At 40.1% G+C, this 24,767-nt stretch overlaps 1 protein-coding gene across 3 annotated transcripts in view; it reads left to right on the plus strand.

Annotated features, from left to right (window-relative positions):
• The window catches only part of adamts3 (ADAM metallopeptidase with thrombospondin type 1 motif, 3), a 100,537-nt gene that overhangs the window by 33,949 nt on the left and 41,821 nt on the right, over positions 1–24,767 (plus strand). For all 3 annotated transcript variants that reach the window (XM_026343581.1, XM_026343582.1, XM_026343583.1), the window contains exons 5-8: positions 6,311–6,504; positions 13,335–13,418; positions 14,639–14,795; positions 23,241–23,346. In XM_026343581.1, coding sequence (XP_026199366.1) covers positions 6,311–6,504; positions 13,335–13,418; positions 14,639–14,795; positions 23,241–23,346 — 541 coding nt within the window. The remainder of the gene's footprint in view (positions 1–6,310; positions 6,505–13,334; positions 13,419–14,638; positions 14,796–23,240; positions 23,347–24,767) is intronic.

Genomic DNA, 24,767 nt, shown 5'->3' on the forward strand with positions numbered 1-24,767 from the left:
AAAAGACAGGGCACAGTCAATAAATCCGAACCATTAAAGTAACATAGCTTGGACATTTTCTCCGTCAGAATCATTTGTCCTGATCCTGATCTTTGTCTGATCCAGCTACTCTTGATGTTTTTATTCTATTTTCCTTCCTCCATATCTACCTGGCCCACCATGCACCACACACTCACCTGCACTCAGACTGTTCTGTTCCCAGTTTGAGTTTGACCACCTGTTCGTAGGCCTGTTTGCATCTCACCTGATTCTGGATTTTGGGATTTGGTTATCATAGTATTGTTTTTTTTTTGCCTTGTGGATGATTTGACTGATTCCTGGATCCTCTCATTGTCTCTTAGTTGCTAATGTCCTTCACTTACCTGCTGATGCACCTTCCATCTGAGAACTGTTACATACCTGTTAATATTTACCTGACTTGTTGTCGGCCATCTTGCCCGCCGCTTGCCTCAGGTTTGACACTTATTTAGGAAATAAAGTTTAACTGTTATGGCTGTTTTTATTTTTAAACCCAAGCTTGTGTATTGGATGGATGAGCACTAATAGTTTCCCACCAGAGCTGACACTTGGAACCATGACAAGATTGCTAAAAGAAGCCCAGACCAGTCCATCAGACATTTACCGAAGGGACAATAATTACCTTTCTAATATTAAAGTGGAAGAGTTTTGCAAGAATTTCTTTTCAGTTATTAATTGAGGTTAGATCAGCTTAACCTTGAAAGTAATTCCTATTTTCTTTAATAATAAGTTTGTATTTTACACTAAGTCTCAATTTCACAGCTCTGAGGCCCATCTCACACACAGTTTATAGTTTTGTTTGAAACTAGGGACTACAGATAAAATTTAGTTGTGTAGCTGCTTGTGCGGTAGAGAAATAAGCCAGTAATAATAAAATGTTGGTACATCACATTTGACGAATACTTTCTAATGGGATATGATGCTGCAGACTCTGCAGAGCTGTTTCCTAATTGTAGACCATTTTGTTTTAATGGAAGTTATGTCATGTTACAGTGCTTGTCTTAAAAGAACAAATTAAATACTTTGAGTACAAGCTTTTACCTCTGTGCTACAGCACTTTTTGTTCTGAACAAAAAGATGCTGCTGTGATCCACTGAGAACCGCAGGTTGTTCTCCTGTTCACGTGTTGAATTGTCCTTGGACACCGTGAACCCCGACGTTGAGTGTCCCACATGAGATCTCAGCTAAACATTTTGTCTAATTTTTAGCTTTAACTCTTAAGGGATATATTTACTTGTGTAGCTGCTAAATGCTCCACTACTCTTAACTAGTTGCCAACTTGATTTGCCTGCTGTTTGTTGCTTGGCTAGTATCTGTTTGTCCAAGGTTTTTCCTCCCTGCTGCTCAAAATATTGATGCTGGTGGTGAAAGAGAACCAAAAAAATAAATAAATAAAAAAGGAGCTGTGGGCAGTAAAACCAAAATAATGAGCTGCAGTAGACAGGACCAAGAAATCATTAGCAATGCTTTAATATAAGGCCTAGTGGGAACAGGCGTGTTGGCTTCAATTTTACGCCTAAAACTCCCCACGAGCCTGTTAATAATGATTTAGAAGCTTAGGGTGGGCCACAGAGAATGCACATACACACATGCACCTTTAAAGTCTCCACCACACTTCAGTTGAGAACCACAAACCTGCATGTCGTCTCCACCATGCAAAATGCCTCATCCAGCACCTTTTCTGCTGTTGTGGTTGGTGCACTGCTGGTTATTAGACGGTGCTGTTGTTAATGCTGTCATCACACATGAAAGGCAGGGAGGAAAAGGGCTAATACAACACTTATAAAAGCCAGTATAAGGTTTAATTTGCCCTAAGGAGTCAAATAAAAAAAGCCTTAAATCACAATAAAGTGCCAGCAGTAAATCATCTGGGTACTCGAACCATTACAGTGCCGAAAAGACAAAGCTGGAGAAGATGTTATATTGTCTTCTGTTTAATGTTGACATAGAAATTGTGGTCTTAGATTTAAGGCACCTGATTTTAGGCCATTATTTACTTTATGAAAGCTGCGACCAGCTATAACACGTAGGGAAATTGTGCAGCAACAAAACATTAAACATTATTCAAGGCTACTGTAAAGTGAAATGTCAACTAGAGAAGAGTTGTGGCGGCTTTGGTCACACGTTGCTTTTCTGGTCTAGACTAATAGAGGTCATGCATCACACCATGTGGTGTTTCATTAAAAAGAAATATGTGTAAACAGCTGCCACACACGCTGTAATGATTAAAACAAGAGAGCCATGCTACCCTAGTGTTAGAGCTGACTAAGCACACATTAATGTCAGCTGCCTGTGGTTGATCTGTGGATGCTGCTTTCCACCAACAGACAGGTTAAAACCTTTGATTCACCTGAATCTTTCTGAAAATATATCTGCAAAAGTGTTCTAATAGGACTGTGAATATTATCTCATTGCAGCCATTAAGGACCAAGTCTAAGTCTATGGTGCGAAGTCTGACACTGTGCGTCCCACTAGAGGTTTAATTAATTACCTTAATAGTGTTCATGAACTTTGTGTCGCAGCCATTGCTTCAGCTGTGATGATAAGCGGGTCAAACCACAATAACTAACTCCCTGTTGTTTTTGTTTTTGAAACAACCCCCCCATCATCTTAGTTTATTTCATGTTATCTGTGCATTACTGCTGCCTCTCTCTGCAGCTCACTCAAATTACATTTCTATATGTAATTTCTATAGGCATCTCAGTCATCTAGTTGTAATCTAGATGCCTACAAAATATTTATATTTACAACCAGAATTAACCCGTTTGTATCGAGCTACTTCAATGTTGTTTGAAGCAGTTTTTTTTACTCTGTTCTCCGATTTCACTCAGTTTTCCTTAAACTCTACAATTTGCTGTAATAATAAGGTTAAAATAAAGTTAAATTGAACTTAGACTCCGCAAATCTGCATGTGATGGGTGAGATCCAGGACCTTTTCCTTCATCTAGGCACTTTTCTAAGACAGTATTCTTGCAGACCGGTTGTAGCAGAGTGAGGTTTATCACAGGTAAAATACATTTCATCTGTACTGACTCCAAGCGACATTTGTTAATGTATTCTACTCATGCTTGCTAGTTGCAGCAGCAATTATTGGATAATGGCTCATGTGTTAATGCAAAAATGCAGCTTATTGATGCTGTAATACCCTGGATACTTTTTCCATTAGACCCTGAATGCTTATTGTGTCAGATCTATGCTTAGAAATAATAGGTCTACATCCTCAGAGGAAGAGACCCAATGCTTTTGAATCTAAATAAACACATTTCACCCAGGTTTTACAATATAAAATAGATTATTGTGGAGTGTGTCCCCTCTCCTTATGGGGTTTCTGGAGCGTCTGCTAACTGTGCAGCGTGGATATAAATGCAGGCACAGCAGACATTGTAGATTTCCACTCTAGGCTGGTGGCGAGTTGCCTGTCGTCTACCTCTGTGCCATTTTTAGCCTGCGGTGGCTCTGGCTGGCCTCGTTGCCACCTTGCCACGTGTGGGCAGGCGCTGGCTGGGGGCCTCTGTTTCCTGGGCTGCTGCTCCATGGTGGGGCTCCCACGGGACTGGGTTCTGGGTGGGGTGGAGAGGGTTGGATGGCGCTGACTGAAGCACACTAGCGGTCTTAAGGAGCGCTGCTGAGGGGAAGTCCTGTGCGTTTGAAGTAGGGACCTCAGAAAGCCTGTTTACTCAGGAATGGGAGGGGGAAGCTGGCCCGCTGCACAAGAATGCCTGTGTCATGACGGGAGCAGCGGAGAGGAGGAATGCACTTCACAATCCCAACACTGTAGGAGCCGGGCCACGGCTGAGGTGGCTGCCATTTCTTTCTATTTATTTTAGCTCCTGCTCCACTCAATCACTGGCCCTGTCTTGGGACCTAAGCATCCCTGGAAAAATGAAAAATGGCCTGTGCTTTTATTTATGGCTTGAGATTTCCAAGTATTTGCCATCGAAAACCAAATTGCCATCTTCTCCCAATGTGGATGAAATATAGAAACTTTTTTTTTCCCAATTTAATGATGTATTTATTCCAAGGACGTTCACACAACATGGAGAAGCTCTGTAGCTTTTTAAGAAATGCTCTGCCTTACTTTTCTTCAGGTTCAGACATTCATATTAGGAACTTTTCATACTTAAACGTATGTTCTGTTGGCTTTGTAAGACAGTTTAGACTTCACTGTGATCTTAACTAGACCAGGGAGAGTATAGAGCACAGACAAGTGCAGGTTTGGTTAAATTCACCCGATTTTAACTTTCTAACAAATGTGCGAACATGGCAGGATGATGGCTCTCATCTCAAAATGTCTTTAATACTCGCTGCTTGTGAGTCTACGTGACTTTTGTTTACAAAGCCTGGTTTGTTTGTTAATAGGCTGCATGTAACAAACATAGGCCCAATTTTGATTTAAGGCCGCCGAGGTCTAAAATCGACCTCATCTTCAAGTTTATATTGAGTGTGAAGATCAGAGTAAAGACGTGCATGTCACACATACACGTTACGAGTTCTGTTGTCTTGCTAACTTGTAAAAAAGTGGAATAGATGAATAAATAGACAAGATTATGTGCATTGTTAACATTTTAGCTCTGAGGCTGGAGATGAATGACACTAATACCTAGCAAATAACTTAATTATTGCTTTAAACAGTAGCTTTTATGGATAAAAGTAATGATGTTTATATGAACTGTTCCAGAAGTCTAAAAGCCTGTGATCAAACCAAGAGAAAGACATATTACTGTGTTGTTAATTAGTTTATTTCCCTGTGGGTTTCTGATGAAAAAATAAATGTGCAGTAGCAGAAAAAGAAATATGGATGATTTCTTTGGCTGATGTAAACATTAAATAGATTCAAAAACCAGTGTTTATGGTGGGGAAAACTGGTTCATCGTCTCCGTTTGAGATGATGTCAAACAAGATTCATATGAACCAAATGCAAAGCTAACAAAAGAAGAACCGTTTTCCACTGTGGTCAAGACCAAACAAAACAAACTGGAGGCATAATCACAGACTCACTCCTGGCCAGCAAAGTCAAACAGCCTCGCTCAGGGACACCCTGATGATTCATTCACATCTCCGCCAACGTTTTCCCTGACGGGGTTTGAACCTGCTTTTGTGACAAAAGGAAGGTTTGTTTTGTTTTGTTTTTTCTCTCCTGTTGTTATAGTGGAAAAATGCATCCCTGGTGCTGCTTACTGTGAAGCAGCAAAGGAGGAGCCATTAGCTCTCAACAGGATTACAGAGGGGACCAGATGAAGGGTTTATATCAGTAGTGCTCCTTCTGGAGTTTGACAGGCACGGCCACAGCCTTCAGAGCGTAAAGCTAAGCAGTATTATGGGGACATTAAGTACTGGCGAGCTGTTCCATCAAAAAGGGAAGTATTAGCAATTTCATGGTCTGATTTAGTACGAGGGAAAGTGCAGAGGGGAAGGAAAATGTCAAGTCAGATAACTGCCTTCATTTTCATATTGAGATGGGGGCGAACTTGCTTTGAAGTCACATCTGATTTCTCTGTTATATAATGGCAGAGGACAATCAGTAGATTGAGATAGAGGTAAAAATACCTTAAAATAGGTCCCTTCAAAGTGCTACACAGTGTTTCTAGCAGTGAATCAGCTCGGCTTTTGTGTGACAGACATTGAATTGGGGCTTGATGGCAGCGTAGACGCTGCTTTTGCTGCAGACTTGTTGTCCTTGCACAGTCAAGAGATTTCGAGTCTTAATAGTCATAAAGCTTTTCACCCTCACAACCTCAAGAGTCTTCAGAGCATTTACCTGACAAAGCCTGAAGGCTCATTAAGAGCCAGTGGCGAATATACTGAGTCATGTGAGCAACCTTAGCTGTGTATGGTGCCGTATAATAACTGAACATGTACTTCAGGGAATGGATGAATGAAAAGAGGGAAAGACACAAATGCACAGTACGACATGATTACTGCTATTTTGTGTTTGTTCGAATAAAAATAGAAACAAATGTAAACGTGCGTTATACTTTTTAAATGTAATTTCTACAGCTAATTCTTGCATTGTCAGTTTATCTGAGAATTTTATAACTGGTTCAATATTTAGTCTTTGAGAACCCAGAACCAAAAAATAAAAGAAGATCCCAAAATGTCATTTTTACTTGAATCATAAAAACATAAACATCAATTGTAGCTTTTCCACCTAACCCTGTACAATTAGTCTTCATATCCACGTGTGATTAAGTGTATTATTATATATATATATAAGTTATTTTGAGAGTACATTAAGTTGCATTAAGTAACTTTCATTGATTCTTGTTTTTCCTCTGTCTTTATTCCTCTACAGAACCAAAGTTGGATGTACCTGGGACCCTCAACTCTGTAGCCCAGCAGGTTAATGAGACTGTCCACCGCCGCCTCCCTCGAGATGCCGGGGAGGACGACTACAACATTGAAATTCTGCTGGGAGTTGATGACTCTGTGGTTCGATTTCATGGCAAGGAGCACGTACAGAACTACCTCCTCACTCTCATGAATATCGTAAGTGTTGTTCTTGCTTTGTCACTGCTCTCATCTGCAGTTCAAAATACTGCTCTGTGCATATGCGCTGATCATCGTTGCAGCACAGATGGGAAACAGTATGTTTTAATAATCAAACAGCCACATGACATGTGCTCCCCACAATGGCTGTTAAGAGATGTCTTTCAATACACATCAGCATCAACATAGGGTCCACAGCGATTGTTCCCACTAAGTCTGCCAGAAACCCGAGGGTGATCTTTAATGATCAACCGAGCTTTACCGACCACATCCCCTCTGTCTCAAGCACATGCAGATTTGCCCTTTTCAACATCAGAAAGCTCAGACCCTACCTTTTAGACTATACAACACAACTCACTGTGCAGGCTCTGCTCATATCTCGGCTCGACTACTGCAGTGTCTTACTGACGGAGTTACCAGCTGCACCGTCAAACACCTCCAGTCTCATTTTTGATCAGCCAAAAAGGAAACATACACTTACACCACTTTTCAGATCTATGCACTAGGTCCCTGTAGCTACTCACCGCTGCACGCTCAGCTACCTCACTGTCAACTTGCTGAAAAAGAACTTAAATCCTTCTCTGCACTGGGAAAAAGCTTCTGCCAAATAACTTAATGTAAATGTAGAGTTAGTTAGTTGTATTGGATTAAAGTTTTCAACAGAGACTAAACGTCAGCTTCACTTCTCAGGTTTGTTCTGTGTTTTTGGGAGCTGAGTCAACATTTGTCCCGTTTCCCAGGGTCCGAGACAGCACAGAGGAGTTTACACTACTTTCTAATCTGCCATGACAATCACATACTGTTTACAAGTGTTCCACTAATACCGACTAATCCAGAGTAATCGGAGTCAGTGCAGCCCTGTTGGGAAGTCTAATGTGTTTGTGAAGCATTTGCACCATCACACCACTAGTGGTACCCCATATCAAAATAATTACCTCCATTCAGAGCAGAGTGTGCCATCTGATCTCTACCAGGGATTATCCGAGCCTCTGGGTGCGTCTGTTTTGGGAGTAGTTGCACCTCAATGGGGTCATTTAGTGTAGATGCTCCTCATTCGGATTTGACAGTTGTGTCAGTCATTTGCCTCAGGAGAAAGATTAAAACTGCAGTGCAGTGCTCATCAAGTTGTCCCAGATGGCACAGGAAGGCCTCACTGTGTCGAGATGTCGCCGTTAATGAGACTTTTTAATGCCAACGGAAAGGCAGACTACTTAGAGAGTTTTCATGTTTTCTGTTGGAGCTGATGATCAAAACCTCCCCGAGGGACCGGAGATGGTCGAAGCTTTGTTTTTACCTTCTATACATACGGTATATACATGCACAAAAATCCTGCTAGACATCAACATAAGTGTTTTTGTTGTTCGGTCTGAAGGTCTCACTGACTTTATTATCAGTCCTTGTTATTGATTATGAAATTAAACCTACAACCATCACAAACCCTATGTTTATTGGCCGTATTGTGTATTATTATCTATCACTAGCCTGAAGCTAACACGCTGATGATCCATTCAGCACTCATACTCGTACTTTAATCTCTAACCGGTTGCTTTGGTCTGCAGGGATGACGCCATGAGGTCATTGATGGTGTTTTCCAGTAGGGGTCCCTGCTGACTTCTTTAGGAGGCAGCTCAGTCCATGGCCTCTGAACACTGTTTACAGTTGTCAGATGTGTGCATCAGTTTATCTGGATGTCCACTCGCCTCAGTCTCTTTCAGGTTCCATCTCTCCCTCTCACATTCTTAGGTTCCTTCACTCTCTGTCCACGTTTTGTGGTTTATTGCTGCATTGGTTTATTAACATTTTGCATAATTTCATCCAAAGCACAGTTTTGCCTCTGACTCACTCATTCACACACCACTGACCGAGCTGCACACACAGGCTGACTCTGACATCAGGAGCAGTTTGTGGTTCAGTGTCTTGCAGACATGGGCAGGAAGAGCTGGAATCAAACCCCTCAAACCCTGCCATTAGTCGTCGACCCTCAATACGTCTCCATCTCTTCTTAACTTCCCCTCTGTCCTATTCTCCTTTATCTCGTCTCCTCCCATCTTTTCTCCTTCCTCGTCTTCTCTTTCCTTTCACCTTATTCATTGTTCTTTCCTCTTGTCTGGTGTTATGTATTCTCTTCTCTTACTCTCAGCTGTCCTCTCCCCAGTTGTCCATATTTCACCTATCCTCTCCTCTCCTCTCCCCTTCTATGCCTGTAATCTCTCTTTGGTCCTCCTGTGACTCCCCTTCTTTTCTCTTCTTCCCATTAATCTTATCTTCTCTATCCCTGTACATGTTTCTTCCCTTCTTTCTTTTCTGTCCTTCTGTCCTTTCTCCCCCTCACCTTATTATTCTCCCCTCTTTGCGCCCTGTTTATCCTATTGTCATTGTTTTCCTCTCGCCGCTTGCTTTCATTTTCTTTGTCCTTTCACTGCCTACTCTGCAGTTTTTCCTCTCCATCATTTCTCCTGCTTATCTGGAACATTTAACAAGCTTGTACTGTATGTACATTTTGTAGATACTGTGTGGGTGTGCATCTTCACCAGTGACCAACAACTGCAATCAGCAGCAATTTAGTTTTCAGGGAAATGCCTCCAGACACACACAGAACCCCACACACACTCGGTTCATTTATTTATTACTGCTCGAGCTTTTAAATTTGGTCTTCGACCATAAATGAGATGAGAATTAAATCCCTTCTTTCACAGCCTTCGTCACCGATGAGGGTCTGTTAGTTAGAGGAGAACAGGCTTCTTCCCTTCTCAGCACTGTCACAAACAGCTGGACAACTCTGCTTTTTTTTTTTTGGGGGGGGGGGCAATTTGTCTTCATAAAATCAGCAATCAGCCAGCACCCATCACAGAAACTGTCGTCTGTGTTGTTTTGTCCTCTGTTTGATTTGTGGCTGTTTTTGTCCGTCTCTGAGTTCGTCCACACTTCTCTCTCATACGTCACATGGACCTGAGTACATCCTGTCCAGCTGTACTGTGCATTTTGATTTAGATGAATGCCTGCACTCACTATGAGACATCATTTTACATTTGTTAGATCTCATGATCAGATTTTTAACACACTATTTTGACCTGTCTGTGTGTTGGATTTGTTCCTTGACAGTCTCACACTATTTCTATTTTTGGGTCTTTGTCCCCAGTTGTCTTGAATAAAGATTAAGGCTCTTCCAGACTTTGGTGTACACATTAAAGACACACAGGGGAATGAAATTGCTCCCCCTGGTAGCATCAGTTTTCCCTCTCAAGCTGCCAGAGATCAATAACAGCTTCATATTTGCTTCACATCTCTCATGAAAGTGTCGGACAAAAGCTATCACACAATGCGCCAGTGAAGATTGAAACCTAAAAACAGTGTCTTGTGTAATCTGTTAACCCCAAAAAATACATTTAACCAACTCAGTCTGTGCAGTGAAGAATTTGTAAACTGTACAAAATTGAGATTCCACCTGTGACACCAACGTACGTTGGATGCAGCTTTTTTAAATAGGTCGTCTTTATGTGACACAAATTAATGCATGACTTTTATGGACCTCTGTTGGTGACACTGAGGCACTACAACAACGCTTATGTTAAATATTTTCTTACTTACCAGTTAATAAGTACACTTGTACACAAGAACATTGAAAAAATATTATAGCCTTCAGTTTTTTAAATTATATAATCTATTAAAAGTGTTTTTAATATTTAGTAATCTAAATAAACAACATAAATAGTGGTCTATAAGTGAATCACACTATCTGTGATGCAATGTTACCATAAACTAAATGTTGGATTTGGTTGAAGTATGGGATGCATGAGGAAAATGTTGCATGGTTGCTTCAGCAAACAGACCCGGGACCCACTTAAAACCAATACACAGCAGGTAAACAACACAAAAGTGGAGGCATTAAACTGCTGCAATAAGGCGTCATCTCCCTGAAACCTGGCTGCAGGGATTTTCTCCCGTTCAGCTCAAAGAGCATTGCATCCAACACTGATGCTTGGCTATCGTGGCCTCTTTTAGCAGCTGGTGTTCCAGTTCATTTCAGATCTGTTGAGGTCAGGGATCTGGGCAGGTCCTCTAGTTCTTCCACACCAAACTGGGAAAACTATTTGACTTTGGGCAACTTTGTCTTGTTCAAACAGGAACAGATCTTAGTGCTACAGTACCCTGCCGCACAATGTGAGACCATTCAGTAAGAGGACGCGGATCCTTCTGAGAATGTATAGAAGAAGCTGTCGAGTAGTTGATGTGCATCATCATGATCAACCTTTGAATGCGAGTACAACAGTCTGTGGGAGGAAGATAGCATATGCAGTCATTTTAGCCTGTCCTGATGGGGAAGCTCACATTGAGGCTACAGCTGGCAGAGCAGAGCTGCTGTGCCAGTAGATATGAGCTGAGGATGAGCAGCGATTATCTGTGTTCTTTGCTAAATGAAATACCCATCTGCTGCGAGGGTCACATTCAGCCCGCTAGTTACTTCATACAGTCGAAAGCAGTGAGAATCTGCTGGAGCTCGAGTGATACAGCAGATTGGAGTTTGTGTCCAGTTTCGAAAGCACTGCAAAACAGTGGACAAGGTGAAAATGGTGCTCGGCGAACAATTCAGCAAGTGCTGCTACTTATTGGTTTATTTTCTGCCTCCTCCCTGTGTGACGGACTGACTGATATACTGTGCAATGAGGTGAAGAAGTTCAAATCATTGAGCCAAAGTAAATGAGACCCACTGTAATGCTGTCCGTCTGCTAACGAGGTCTCCTCATATACAGTACAGTGTGAGCAGCATGGTGATTTGTTGTGATTGGTGCTTACTGTACTGTACTAAGTGTGAACACGCGCATCGTACTGAAACTTTTAAAGGTCAAACATTTTGCATTTTGTGTCTCGTTATCATTCGATACAAATAGGACATGTTTTTAAAAACCTTGATAATTAGAAGGGGAAGTAGAAATTGAAGAAAAACTCGTCTGCGTTTCAGTGATGTAAATCGTTTAGGTTTATGTTACAGTGTAGTTCACACTCAGTAATTCCTACCTGATGCTTTATTAGAAGGGGATCTACACACTAAGCTTCTGCTGGGTCCACTCTAACCATAGTTTACAGGGAGCAGCCTGTCTTGTCCTGGTTTTATGGGAAGTCAGCAGCCGGCATAGAGACAACTCCTTTAACTAACTACAGACGGAGATACGACTTAGATAAGTCAAATAAACTATTAAGATATTAGAAATAAGACAAATCACTGTACGAGTACATTACAATATCTTCACTGTCTTTAATATCTCTAGTAGTAAAACTATAGCCTGCTGTTGTTTGCATATAATATAGGGATAAGTATGAATATGTACAGTAGTATATATGCAGAAGGTCTATATGTGATATGCAAACACTATACAGTACTGTAATAATAAAATACAAAGTGTATAATATTAGGATATAAAAGCACATAGTATTTATCTATCACACAAGTTTTCTTAATATTACCTACTAAAGAAATATTCAGCTGAATTATCATAAAAGTCAGTTTTCTGTCTCGTGAAATAAAACGGTGTCCAATAACAAGAGGTTCTTTGCATTACTTAGGGCAGAGGTTGTGATTCCTTAGCTGACTGGCTTTCAGGCGTCCAGCAGCCAATTAAATTCATGCAGGTGTACGTGTCGGCTTTAACAAGCTGACACTTGCCACTTTTACTCCACCAATATGTAATTGATGTTGTTAAAGGTGAATTTGTTCTGCTGGCTGGATCCTTGTGATCAGTAATAAATATAATAATATAATATAATATAGTACAGTAATATTATTTTTCTTGTCTTTATTGCTTTATCTTAAATTTGGATATTGTCACACTAAGGTTAAGTGTCTCAAAGATTTGGGGGAAATAAAAGAAACTTAAGTGACAGGCTCATATGCTCTGCACCTTCAGGTAGATAGGTGAACATGCACATGGAGTATTTAATAAATTCCAGATGCACACAGATAGACAGTGAGCGAAAGGGGAAATTTGATCCCTCTTACTGATTAAAAACACGCTCTGGAAGCTAATATTGTCGGGAAAGCTGTTTGTGGACTGCTAAAAAATGGGGCCTCAGCTGGAGAGTGTGCTCTTGGAGGAGAAAAGAAAAGAAAAATCACATTACCTTTTCCTTCAAATTTAAGCAGGTGGAAAATGTTAGTGAGGCTACCTGTGGAGGATCCTTCACTGCCTGGGCTTGCTGACTCTCACAGTTCTCTTTACATTACTGCAGAAGCTGCGGTCTGAATACTAAAAGCCTCTATCAAACACTTTGCTCTATCTTTCTTTGTCTGTGCATCTGTTTATTTCTGTTTGGTCTTTCATCATTTTAAAGGCACTATTTCGCTTTTCCTGTCCTTACAAAAACACCATGTACCACATAATCTTTGCATTTATCACCAACATACTTGTGCTTGTAAATCCAGATCCTATACAAAATGTGCAAGTGCACAAGCTGCAGGCATTAATATTTAAGTGCTAATGTTGACATCCTTGTTTTGTTTTTATTTATTTATCTATTTTATTTTATTTTGGGTTCCTACTGTTTGACAGGAAACACAAAACATGATAGGTTGCTCGTCCTCCCTGTGTTTAGTGACTCAGATTGCCAGAAAATAGTGGTTGCACCGGCCTGTGATTACAGTCATTCATGGAGTGATTTGTTAAGAATGGTTTGTTTCTCCCGCTCTCTTCCACTGATGAGTGGAAAGTAGAAGCCCAGAATTAACAAGATGAGCAGTTTAACGTGACCGTGACGCAGATGCCTTCAATGCAGTGCTATTTATGTGAGCTGTTGAAAGTCCCTCTGATTGCTAATGTCTTCCCTCTGGTTCTCAGGTGAACGAGATTTACCATGATGAGTCGCTGGGAGTGCACATCAATGTGGTCCTGGTGAGGATGATTATGCTGGGGTATGCTAAGGTGAGATTTCGCAGTCTGTTTCTATTCATTTTCCTTGTTTTTGAAATGCAGGCAAATAACAGAAAATGACAAAATCGGAGACGGGGCAGAGTTTGCCACCTAGAGTGCAAGATAATGGGTGTGTGGGGGATAAGAATCAACTGCATCTGAGTGTCAGGAAATGCTGAGATGGTTGCAGAGAAGCTGCCTCGATGTCTCTGTGGCAAAATCAAAGTCCTTGTAAAATTGCTGTAACTCGTGTTTATCTCATTATTGATTCATTTAGTTATTTCAACCAGCACTTTGTAAAATAAAAAATTGCATTCGGTTCCCAAAGGATGAGAAAAAAAACACTCTGTATGCGTAACTACACAGGTAGTTCCACAGCTACAATAAGAAGCCACTAAACACAAAGGGAAAAGACAAATATTGATCAATTGTGAAAGGTGCAGTATTTGATAAAAATCAGTGAAAAGATACAAGTCAGTAAACACAGAGATACAAGAAAATAAACCTGAATCTAACGCAGGATTTAACGAGAACTGAAATGGAAAATGACGATGCCAGTAGAAAACATGATGCCCAACTGAATACTGTTGTACAACACTGTAACTAATCTAAGCATATACATAATGTTCAGATGATTAAGACAATTAGAAGTTAAAATCCACAAATTTAGCTTCTGAATTACTTGTAGCCACAGGTTTCATTTCATATCTAGTACAACCTTTGTGAACTTTAAGCAGACAATTGGTCCAGACGACAGAGGCTGATGGAGAAGAGGACATACAGCCAATCTGCAATATAAGATTGTTGCCAGAAAAAAAAACATGATTATTTATTTCATTATGCCAGTTTGATTAAACAGAACTCTGTAGCTTTAAGGATGCTGGTAAACTCCCAATGTTTAAACATTAACAAGCCTGGTTTTGTTTAGTTTTTTTAAATATGATTGACAATGATCCAAAACAAGAGCGTATAAAAGGCATAAATGAGAAAATAGTCTCCACTGATTTGTGTTTCCTGGTATTCTTTCTCTAGATTATAGAGAGAGAACTCAGTTTGCTTTGCGTTTATTGTCACCCCAGAAGCTTCATGTTCAATCTGTGTCTACAGTGAATACCACTGATACGTGTCATCAACAATCTAGCAGTTTTGACGGCTGCTGACAGAATCCTGTTCATTTACACCATCAAGGATCAGTAGTAAGCATTTCTCCCTCTCTGCCTTTCTCCCGTCAGTCCATCAGCCTCATTGAAAGAGGCAACCCGTCACGCAGCCTGGAGAATGTGTGTCGCTGGGCATTTGTGCAGCAGAAAGGCGACCCTGATCACGCCGAACACCACGACCACGCAATTTTCCTCACGCGTCAAGGCTTCGGCCCCACAGGGATGCAAGGTAAGGCCCCAGACTGTACACTGATATGGTTCAAACGAGAATGTGCCTGCAGAATTTTGACCTGTGTGGTAACTGCTAACAGTTACATGAGTAACAGCAGCAATAAAAGCAGTGCAAGATACCAACCTACTCTTTCTGCAGTGTATTCTTGACATTACTGATTAATTTTAACAGATTACTCAAAATCGACGAGTCATACAATTCCTGGTGTTTCACTGTTTAACATAATTCATTTCTTTGGTCCTTTGGTTTTTGAGGTAAAAAAGTAATTTGATCTGATTAAGAAAAATGAGCAGGATCAATCAAAAACCTCTTTGTCACCTTTATCGAGCTCACGCAGTTCAATTGATGCTCCAGTGGTAACACCCCAAATCACTTTTGTGTTTCTTATTTGGCACCTTTACTTAAAATCTATTCTTGTGGACGAAGACATTGAGAAGTCTGGAGGCTCAAGCCAATTTGCACTGGCTGCCAGATATCGATTATCATTCGCTCTGCTTCTTATTCTCTCCATAGGCCCCAAACTGAAACAATGAGGCAACTTGGCACTAACTGTCCAAAGTCAGCACTATTAAAGGCCCATTCAACTTTATGGTGTTGGATTTGCTCCTCTGAAGTGTTTTTTTTTTTCCACTTAGAAGCAAAAACTGTGTACTTTGGGTTTTGCTAATCTGCTTATGCCTTGACAAAAGAGAATAAATTAATAAGGTGGAGTTCACAGGCATGTTGCAGACAAGTGAATAGGTGCTGCCATTAATTCGACAAATTCTGAGCCCCCTTGCTAGTGTGTGTGATAATAACAATAAAATATTCATCTACATTGTTCTTTGTTCAGAATGACAACATTATCTGAGTCATTTAGAGAGAAACTACCCTGAAACACAAAATGTAATGGGTATAAAACAGTGGTGTAATTTGAGCATCAGGTGGGGGTAAATTATTGCAAATGGTGCAGATGTTGCTGTTGTGTTGAGCCTAGAAGAAAGAAAGAAAAGCAGCAAGCAGACAAGTCATTAAACCAGCTCTTATATTTAATCAGATCTGTCACTTACAGCTTTCAGGTGTTGTTAACAAATGCTATTACGCTTAAACGCCACTTCTATCAGACTCAACTGCTAGAGTCTCCGAACTCTTCAGATGACAGGTTATTAAAACTTGGTTCACAGCACTTTAGTTACAGTAGTTAGTAATGTGTTTATATTGTGTTAAACTGCATAAGACAAGAATCTGTGTGTATTAAAACAACCCACGTGTCACAGTAATACAGCCCCTCATGTAAATACTGCGCATAAAGGTATAAAATGAAAACTGGTACCTGCAAACAAATTGGATGCAGAAGAAATTGGCTGATGACTAGTGTCAAACCCACAGACAGTTGACAATCAATGAGGGATAAACCAAGAACATGTGATCCGAGGCCGTCCACGCTTCAGAAGGTCAGAGTTGCTTTGTTGGCCTGTGAATCAGTAATTACACAGGACTGGTTAGAGGCTGTCATTGGCATAAACATGGTAGTATTAATAACATTTATACATTCATACGTATAAGTATTGTATGTATTTTTAGGCTCACCAATAGAAAATTTGGACTAATCAGCCATTAATCGTAAAAAAACGTCTTTGCACAACAGCTTGCGAGACATTGCATGGTGTAGTAGGTTCATCGTGAGGCTACCCCCATGCTGAGGGATTTGATTTGATCCAATTAGCAACACATAGAAATGGTTCAGTGACACACACTGACACTGCATGCATAATTATCATTCAGTGCATGTCTGCATACTACTGTGTAATTGAAATAATGTGGTACTACTGTACTGTACTGTTTTCCATACACACAAAAACCTTTTATCTTCATCTTCACTTCACTACCGCCCTGTATATGAAGAACTGCAGCTATTAACATGATTAAAGGCTCCAAGAATTGTTATCTCCCAGCTGAGCCTGGCACAGATAGAAAGGTAGTGAAAAGGTGAATGTTTTCATATTTCGATCGTAGTAAGCAATGTATTTCCTGCAGTGGTGATCTGCATCTAAAAAAGTTTAAAGCTGCATCACAACATTTACCGACAAGATTAAAATCACCAAACCAATATTTGTTTTTTACCTGCTGTCACTCACAGTGCTGTAGTCTTGTTTGTTGTGCCAATTTCCTCTGTCTAGTGCTTCACAGTTAATAATCAGGAGCTCTACGGTACCAAGATTTAAAACGTGAAGCTGAATAATTGAGTCATTTTCTTTTACAGCTTATAAAACGGTTTTTATTATTAACTGAAATATGACAATGTTCGTTTCAGTAGTAGTGGGATGTAAATGTATTTTGTGAGGCTGACAGTTCAATAAATAGGAGACCTGTTGGAAAGTCATTTATTTTTCCTCTGTTAACTAAGTTAGACTATGTTAGGTGTAAAAGGGCGGAGCCTAAGGCAGGTAATAAAGGGTTTACATTTACATTTAGTCTTTTAGCAGACGCTTTTATCCAAAGCGACTTACAAGGGAGGAACAAGGCAAGCAAACAAAATCTAAGTCAAGGAGAAACAAGGGTTAGGGTTAGGAACAGGGTCAGAAGTGAAGAAAGTGGCTGTGAATACCTGTGGACTAGAACAAAGATGTGTGACTGATGTGTGACTGGGGCAAAGACAGATAGGTTGAAATGTGCTGTGATGAGGTAGCGTAGATGGATTGGCTTGTTGGCAGCATGCTGGTTAGCATGATGTTTGTCCTGGCTGGTAACAGGTGGTAGCAGAAGAGGTCTGGCTGGTTTGTTTGAAATGCTTGATGGCTCAGGAAGTGTATTTCCTTGCTAACCTGTCTGTTGTCAGGCTGGCTAGCTTGTTCAGTGGCCTAGTTGCTTGTGCCCACCTGATGACCCTAGAGCTAGACTTACCTGTACTCTCAGACAGGATTTATTTTGGAGACAGTAAAATGGATCATGTAGCCAGAGGTCTTACAACTGGTGTATTTTTAGTCCTGTCAGTATAACTGGTCCATCTTTAGGACAGTGAGGACAGGTTAGAAAGCTGCTTAGTGGTATTCATGGTACCATTCTGACCAGTGCATCCAGCGGCTATTTTAGTCACTGGGTTAAAACAGTAATGGTATCTGTGAAACCACGGGATGTGCTTTCCATCACACCCATTGTACAGTAGATTAGAGCTGTAAAGTGGTGTTGCTTATTATGGGGCCTGGAGACTGATGATGGCCTGGTCCTATACCCCTCTCTGGGGGTAAACGATAGGTTGAAACATCATTTAACATAAATACCGAGCTTCTGTAGGAGCACTTACCCATTCTCTGACACATTTCTGCTGTTATTATCTTTTCATTAGAAGATCACGTTCCTTCTTGGAATTTCTAATTTAGATTTTTTTATTTACTACAGTGAAATAAAGATGACCTGCAATTACTTGCTTTTGTAAAAAGAAGCGTTTAGAACATATTTAGAATTACATCCCAGTTACACTTGTTTTGATTTTATGTATGAATCTCTCTATGCAAGATGTGAGTAGCAAACTAACCAGGCCAAGTCTTACTGGTTGTCTTTTACTGATGAATATCAAGAAAGAGGTAGAAACATGTTCTGCATGGCTTGTGTTTTAAGTTCACTTTGATTTTGGGAATAAAGACTCCACTGAACAAACTTACTAAAGTATTATAATCACAGATTATACTAAATAGTCTTCCTTTTATTTCTGTGCAAAGCCCAAGTCTTTGAAGATCCCATTCATTATTTCCTAAGGGCTTTCATACTCCATGCACCATCACACCTAAGAAAAGTGTAGAGAAAAATGAATTGTTAAATTGAATTGTTCAGTTTATTGGTAAGCTTAGTGGCAGGTCGTTTGTATTGCAGATTTATGAGTGAAAATGAAAAGTCAATATTTTATGTTGTATATTGTTGCTGCTGTGTTTCATCAATTTCAAGCTACAATCTATTGGGAGACATGAACTAATAGCTGCTTCCTTTTTTGTTGAAAATCAGTCAAATAGGACCATTCCCACACCAAGCAGCATCCGTTTACTTTGTTGTCAACAAGGGCATTAAGACATGATTGGCTTCATGGCCTCCTGTAGGACTCCAGTAGTCAAGGGCAGAATTGCTTCAATGATTTCTGGCGACAACGACAATCACCTTTCTGCAGTCCTCCCTTGAGCCATTTTGACAATCAAAGCCAAACTAAAGCATCGCCAGCATGCCATTAGGCATGTGTGTGACATTTTTTGAAACAGAATAATTTTTCCGAGGTTGAAATAAATGAAGCGGGTCACCAGGTTCCACCCTACAGACGGTGAAGGTTGGACAGTGTACTCTGAATCCACAAGTGAATCTACACATATGAGAAGTTAATTGACTAATAAACATCAGGTGCCCTTTACTTCTTCACACAGTAGAAATAACACGAACATATACAAAACCACAACCCGGGTCTTTTGACAACCTATAATTGGAACTTATGCATTCTTTAATCATATGGTGGCAGATGAGGTGAGAGTTGTCTTTGTTACGTCTTTAGGTATGAGGACATGTGGACTGTTGAAACTAGAGAGGCATTAAGTGATTTATCATGATGGATGTCATCTATTTAAATGCTGTACAAAGCTAAACTAAGAGAGTAAAAGATAGGATTAAAAAAACTTACACACATTTAATACTTTCCATTACACTATAACTTTAGAGAGTTTCAGAGTGCATAAAGTAACAGTAGCCTGTTTCAGGGTATTTCAAGTCAGGTCCCAATAGTTTTCAGATTTGACTGACAGTTGGAGCACTTCCAGGTCTTTGGACCTGACACTGATTAAATCATTGGTAGAAAAGTAGAAAAAAAATTGTTCTAACTCAGTTAAATGTCAGTGAAAAGGCTTCTTGTGAGAGAAATTCTGCTATATTATAAGTTTTTTATATATGCCAAGCCCTGATTCTGCATCAATTTGAGGTCAGATTTCGAATAGCTATGTTTTTTCCCACTAAAAAACAAAGTAAGATAAAGAATTTAAAGCAACAAAGATAAGTAAAATTAATCAAAAGCAGTTACATGAGTAACATCAACTGGCTTTTTTTCCCCACATTAGCTTGAAAAAGCAAGCAAAAAAATCTATCTGCAACTAGTAGATTGTCCAGCAGCATTTTAATTATGTTCATTAGTAGTTTGTATCAGTTAGGTGTTTTCTGCTTATGCTGATTGCAGGTGTGTGAGGTGCGTCAGCTATAGTAATAGTGGTGGCAGAAGTTGCATTCAGAGCAAATCTGTCGCGGTTTAATATCTTTGTAATCCATTCAGACCCATCCACTGAATTCTCATGATGTCCAATTAAAAACAAACTGCATAAATGGAGTATCTTAGTAAGGAACTCTCAAGTGAATTTTGCAAATCTAACATAAATAACTAAAATACACATCTTACCCGTGTGTATATTATGACAGCCAAGCTCATCTACGGTGGTGAAATATTTGCTGTACATTGATTTGCAGCAGCACTATTTTGTCTGTTTTGGATTCAGATTAGCCTCAGTGTGTTCACCTCATTTTATAATATACAGTACTATTATAACTACATACCTATTTATATTGTAGTCACTTGATTAGAATACAGCTAGTGTACATAGGAAATATGTTCACAGTACTTAAAAAAATATATATATATATCAGAATAAACATGTTTGTTTATCAACATTATGTGGCTAAAGTGACAAATAATAAGTGTGACCTCTGTAGAGGACTCTGGAAAGGTCAAGGAAAAAAGTGGAAGATCTGATGAGAAGTTTCCCAGAGTTTCTTCTTTAAAAGAGATCAGAAGTCCTGCAAGGACCTGGTTCAGCATCTGGCAGCTTCATGTGGATGCCAAGTCGGTCCTTCCGCAGCCTAAAGAAGAAGCTTGAGCAGAAATGTTTTTTTGTGCAAAGGCAAAAGCCAAGAAATCAGAGAGAGAAATAAATACTGGTCATCGTTCATAAGAGAGTACAAAACATTTTTGCACAGTACTGTATGTTCATCTCATTTTTATAATTATATTCTATTTTGTACTCTCTCCCTCCAAATTAGAATTTCAAACATGTATCTTACATTTCTGTGAGTTTTTTGTGTCCCTTTTTTTTGCAAACCCAAAGCCTGCTGATTAGAGGACAAATGGGTGTAGAAAGTTTTAATTGAGACTGCAGCCTCCCTGGAGAGTTGCATGCTCTTTCCCAAACAACCTCTAGAGGAGAATAAGAGAATAATCAGTGTTATGCAAATTACACTGAGGGACTTTGTTCAGAATACACTTGCCATCCATTTACCACATATTCTTAACTTCATCCACACTATAAAGGGCTCTCAAATGAGCTTCTCTCTGTTCTGAAACCTTTCAGAGGCATTGATATTTTGAACAAGCTGTTTTTCCTTTCTTGTTTCCTGGTAGTTGGAGCTGTGTGTGAGATCAGGGCTTCTCATGTGTTCAGTGTTCCTGGAGTGATGATCAGTATTAAATGTTCATTTTGGGCAACTAGATGCTCTGTCTGACTCACATGTTTGCATAATCTTTGCATGTTTAATAACCCAGAGTATTATCTGTCTGATCTGCATACTTTTCTAAATCTTTCTTGCATAATAAATATACTGTACAAATGCGGTTTACTGACACGATGCCTCTCTGTATGTGGAGTCAGACATTCACAGAAGTTCAGTGGCAACTCTAACTTGCTTGTAGGTGTGAATGTTTGCCGGGGGTCTTACAGTGACAGCTAGAATTGGCTCCAGCCGCCCCCCCTTTCCACCTGACCCTCTGCAGGATGCTTGGTGTAGGTAATGAAATGGAACATGGACTGTGCTCACACTTCTGGATAAACCCATGAAATAGACTCTTAGCTGCCGTGGTCGCTGTGACAAGTATTGAAATTACACTTTGAAAACTTGATGTGAAGATATTCAGACATAATGTTGTGCAACGTTAGACAGAAAAGTACAAATCGGGATTATGAATTGATTTATGTTTATGTCTGGTTTATGTTATCAGTGGTTAACGCTAACATTATGATCTGGACTTGTTCTCTGCTGCAGCTTTTCATGTGAGCACATGGTATCGGTGGAAATGGTCCATCAGATGACTTAATCTGGACATAATAACTCAGAACTCAGTAATCTAGATTATGGCAGCTGGACCAAAAGAGGCAAATCAAATACCCAAGTCATAAATTCAAGGGGGACAACACTAGGTTTTGAAGTGCCCTCTGTCACCCCTCGATCTCCCAGGGTGGCTTATACACAAATTATGCATGAAGAGTCAATTATGTTTGTCTGAGGAAGCAATGAGAGCGTCTGAGTGAGTGGTTTCCCCCCTGGACGCCACAGAGCAGGGTCATTCCAGTTCTTCAGTTCTGTTGTTGGTGTTTGTTGGTTTTAACTTTTCGTTCAATAGAGTCTAATTGATTTCCAAATGTTTACTTTAGCCTTTTATTGACAGGTGGGCTTATTTTTTAAAGTCTAATCCCTTCAGAATATAATAGAATATAATTGCTCTCTGCTAACAACAAAAAACAGCATCATTTTCATTTTATTTCAAATGTATTCACACATTTTTATATAGTTCTTTTATTCTGGTTCATTATAAAAACGTGTGGGTAGGACGCATTTATAGATTTGATGTGTGGTTTGATGTCCAAATGATCAATTAGTTTATTTTAAAGTCTGGACAGGCCATTATTTGTGGTACCGTGCCAAATGTACAGTTAGCCGTGCTGTTCCAATCTATATCGACTAATGTCTGTCTTGGCAGTGTGTGGCTCAGTTTTTGTGAAAATCAGTACAGGAACCTAACGGCAGCACAGATACTAAGTGAGTAAACGCATGTTTATTCTAATTTTGGCATAGTTGAGGTTGATGGGTGATGCCATCTGTAACTTCCAAGCTGGTGGTCATTAATGCCAATGCCTGCCTGTAACAAATGATGGAACTTCATGCAAATAAACAGTGGTAGGGGATAATGGGACAGTAGTAAAATGAATCATAATTAATAATCATGGGGCTGACTAAAGATACAACAGTTCCTTTCTTCCCTGCTGTGTCTCCCCCTGTGGTTACATTTTATTATCCGTTTCCTGTTTTGAGCTTATGATTACATGTATCATCACAATTATGACGCACATGTGACACACAAAGACAGACAGAAATACACACAGATCTGTCCTAGTTAAGTTTCGGGTCAACCTCCTGTCCAAGTGATATTTAACCAAGCAGGAAGTCTGTTATTATTGGCTCAGGCACCCACGACGTCACCCTGTGATGCTTTCTCCACTACGTTACAAAGGAGGGTAATAGAATTTGTGCAAGCTGAGATGTCTTTTATTTGATAGTGGATCGAGAAATAGAGGGAAATGACACGCTTACAAAGCTCCACCAGCAGGGACTAGAAGTCCTTCAATTGACTAAACATTATAATTAACCTTTATCCTCTCTCCTCGTGTCCACCAGGTTACGCTCCGGTCACAGGAATGTGTCACCCAGTCCGGAGCTGCACTCTCAACCATGAAGACGGCTTCTCCTCAGCGTTTGTTGTGGCTCACGAGACGGGACACGTGTAGGTTCCTCTTGTTATGTTCTTCCTCTTTTTTAGGTTTCCCGCACATTCCTCTTCCCAAGGTGACACTATGCAGTTGGGCAGGGAAGTAATAGTTCTTCAGCTTAATCTTACATGCTAAGAGTGAACATCTTCCTGGGGCTTTTTTTTCCTCCCCCGTGAGCCATATATCGAACGACATGTGGGACCTTTGAGCAGATTGATCTTGAACGCTCTGACAGCGAACATGTTGGCCTTAATTGAATTTCATAGTTTGTTTATGAAGCGCATGTACGGCAGCACAAGGACACAGTCACGACTTGTCCCCTGTCCCTGCACATGGTCAACAAGTAAAATTCACAAAACACCACATGGACTGAAGCCTAGAAATGCAAATATAATGACAAGAAAAATCTGCTTTCCTGCATCGACTGGACACATAATGTGACCTGATCTTCATCCAAGTCACAACTATAGACACACAGGGTGATTACACTGTTTAACAATTCAGATTTTTCATGTTTTCAATGAACACACACATGAAACATTCAACATGTTGGTTGGAAAGTAAGCGAATGATCCTTACTGATGCTGCAAATAAGATCAAATTTCAGAGCCAAATAGTGCAGAAACTGAAAGTACACGTCGGACTATTTTAACAAAAGTAAAAAAAACTAAAGCACAACAGGTAGATTACGATAAGTCATGTTGCCAGGCAACTGCCGCACCGCATGGAAAGGCAAATCGTGCGCATGATTACAATGTGCAGGTTGAACTTACCTTGCTTATTTATGTGGCACAGAAAAGGAAAAAATACAAATCAAAGCAAAGAGAACTGTTGATGGGTATTGTAGAGGAAGTTGTACAACAGCACTTCACATGCTGGATCAGTTTTAAATGTATGGACTACACAGCGCCTGCAAAAACTCTTGTTGGTTTTTAACATCGGCTGCAGAATAATAAAATGAATTCTTCTGCAGATGCAGCAAAGTCACAAAGTCATCTGCTGTGTTTGACATCAGTGTGAAATGTATGCACTGTGTATACTGTACATCGTGTACTAACACTCTCCATCTCTAGTCACTTTTGATTGAGACTGTACACATGGCAGAGATGACACGATAGAGAAAACAATTCATAATATCTGACATCTCACTTTGTCGCCTACTACACTAGTTGTGTGCGCTGGACCGGCTGACAGTTGGTCATTTACTCGGCCTTCCCACTCAACCACCCATCTCTCCTTCCTCAGCTAGGGGTGAAAACAGGTTGTGGAACTGGACATTTGTGACTTGTCAGATCCAGCTCCGAGAGCAGGATTGTTTGTGATTCAGGTGTCGACATCCTGCTCACACTGCAGGCTAACTGAGAACTGGTCCTGCTGAAATTCAGCTCTATTATAAAATCACTCAGGCGCAAATCAGAAGTGAGCTAAAATCAGA

The sequence above is a fragment of the Anabas testudineus genome, chromosome 9, assembly GCF_900324465.2.
Source record: "Anabas testudineus chromosome 9, fAnaTes1.2, whole genome shotgun sequence".
In the NCBI taxonomy this organism is placed as follows: Eukaryota; Metazoa; Chordata; class Actinopteri; order Anabantiformes; family Anabantidae; genus Anabas; species Anabas testudineus.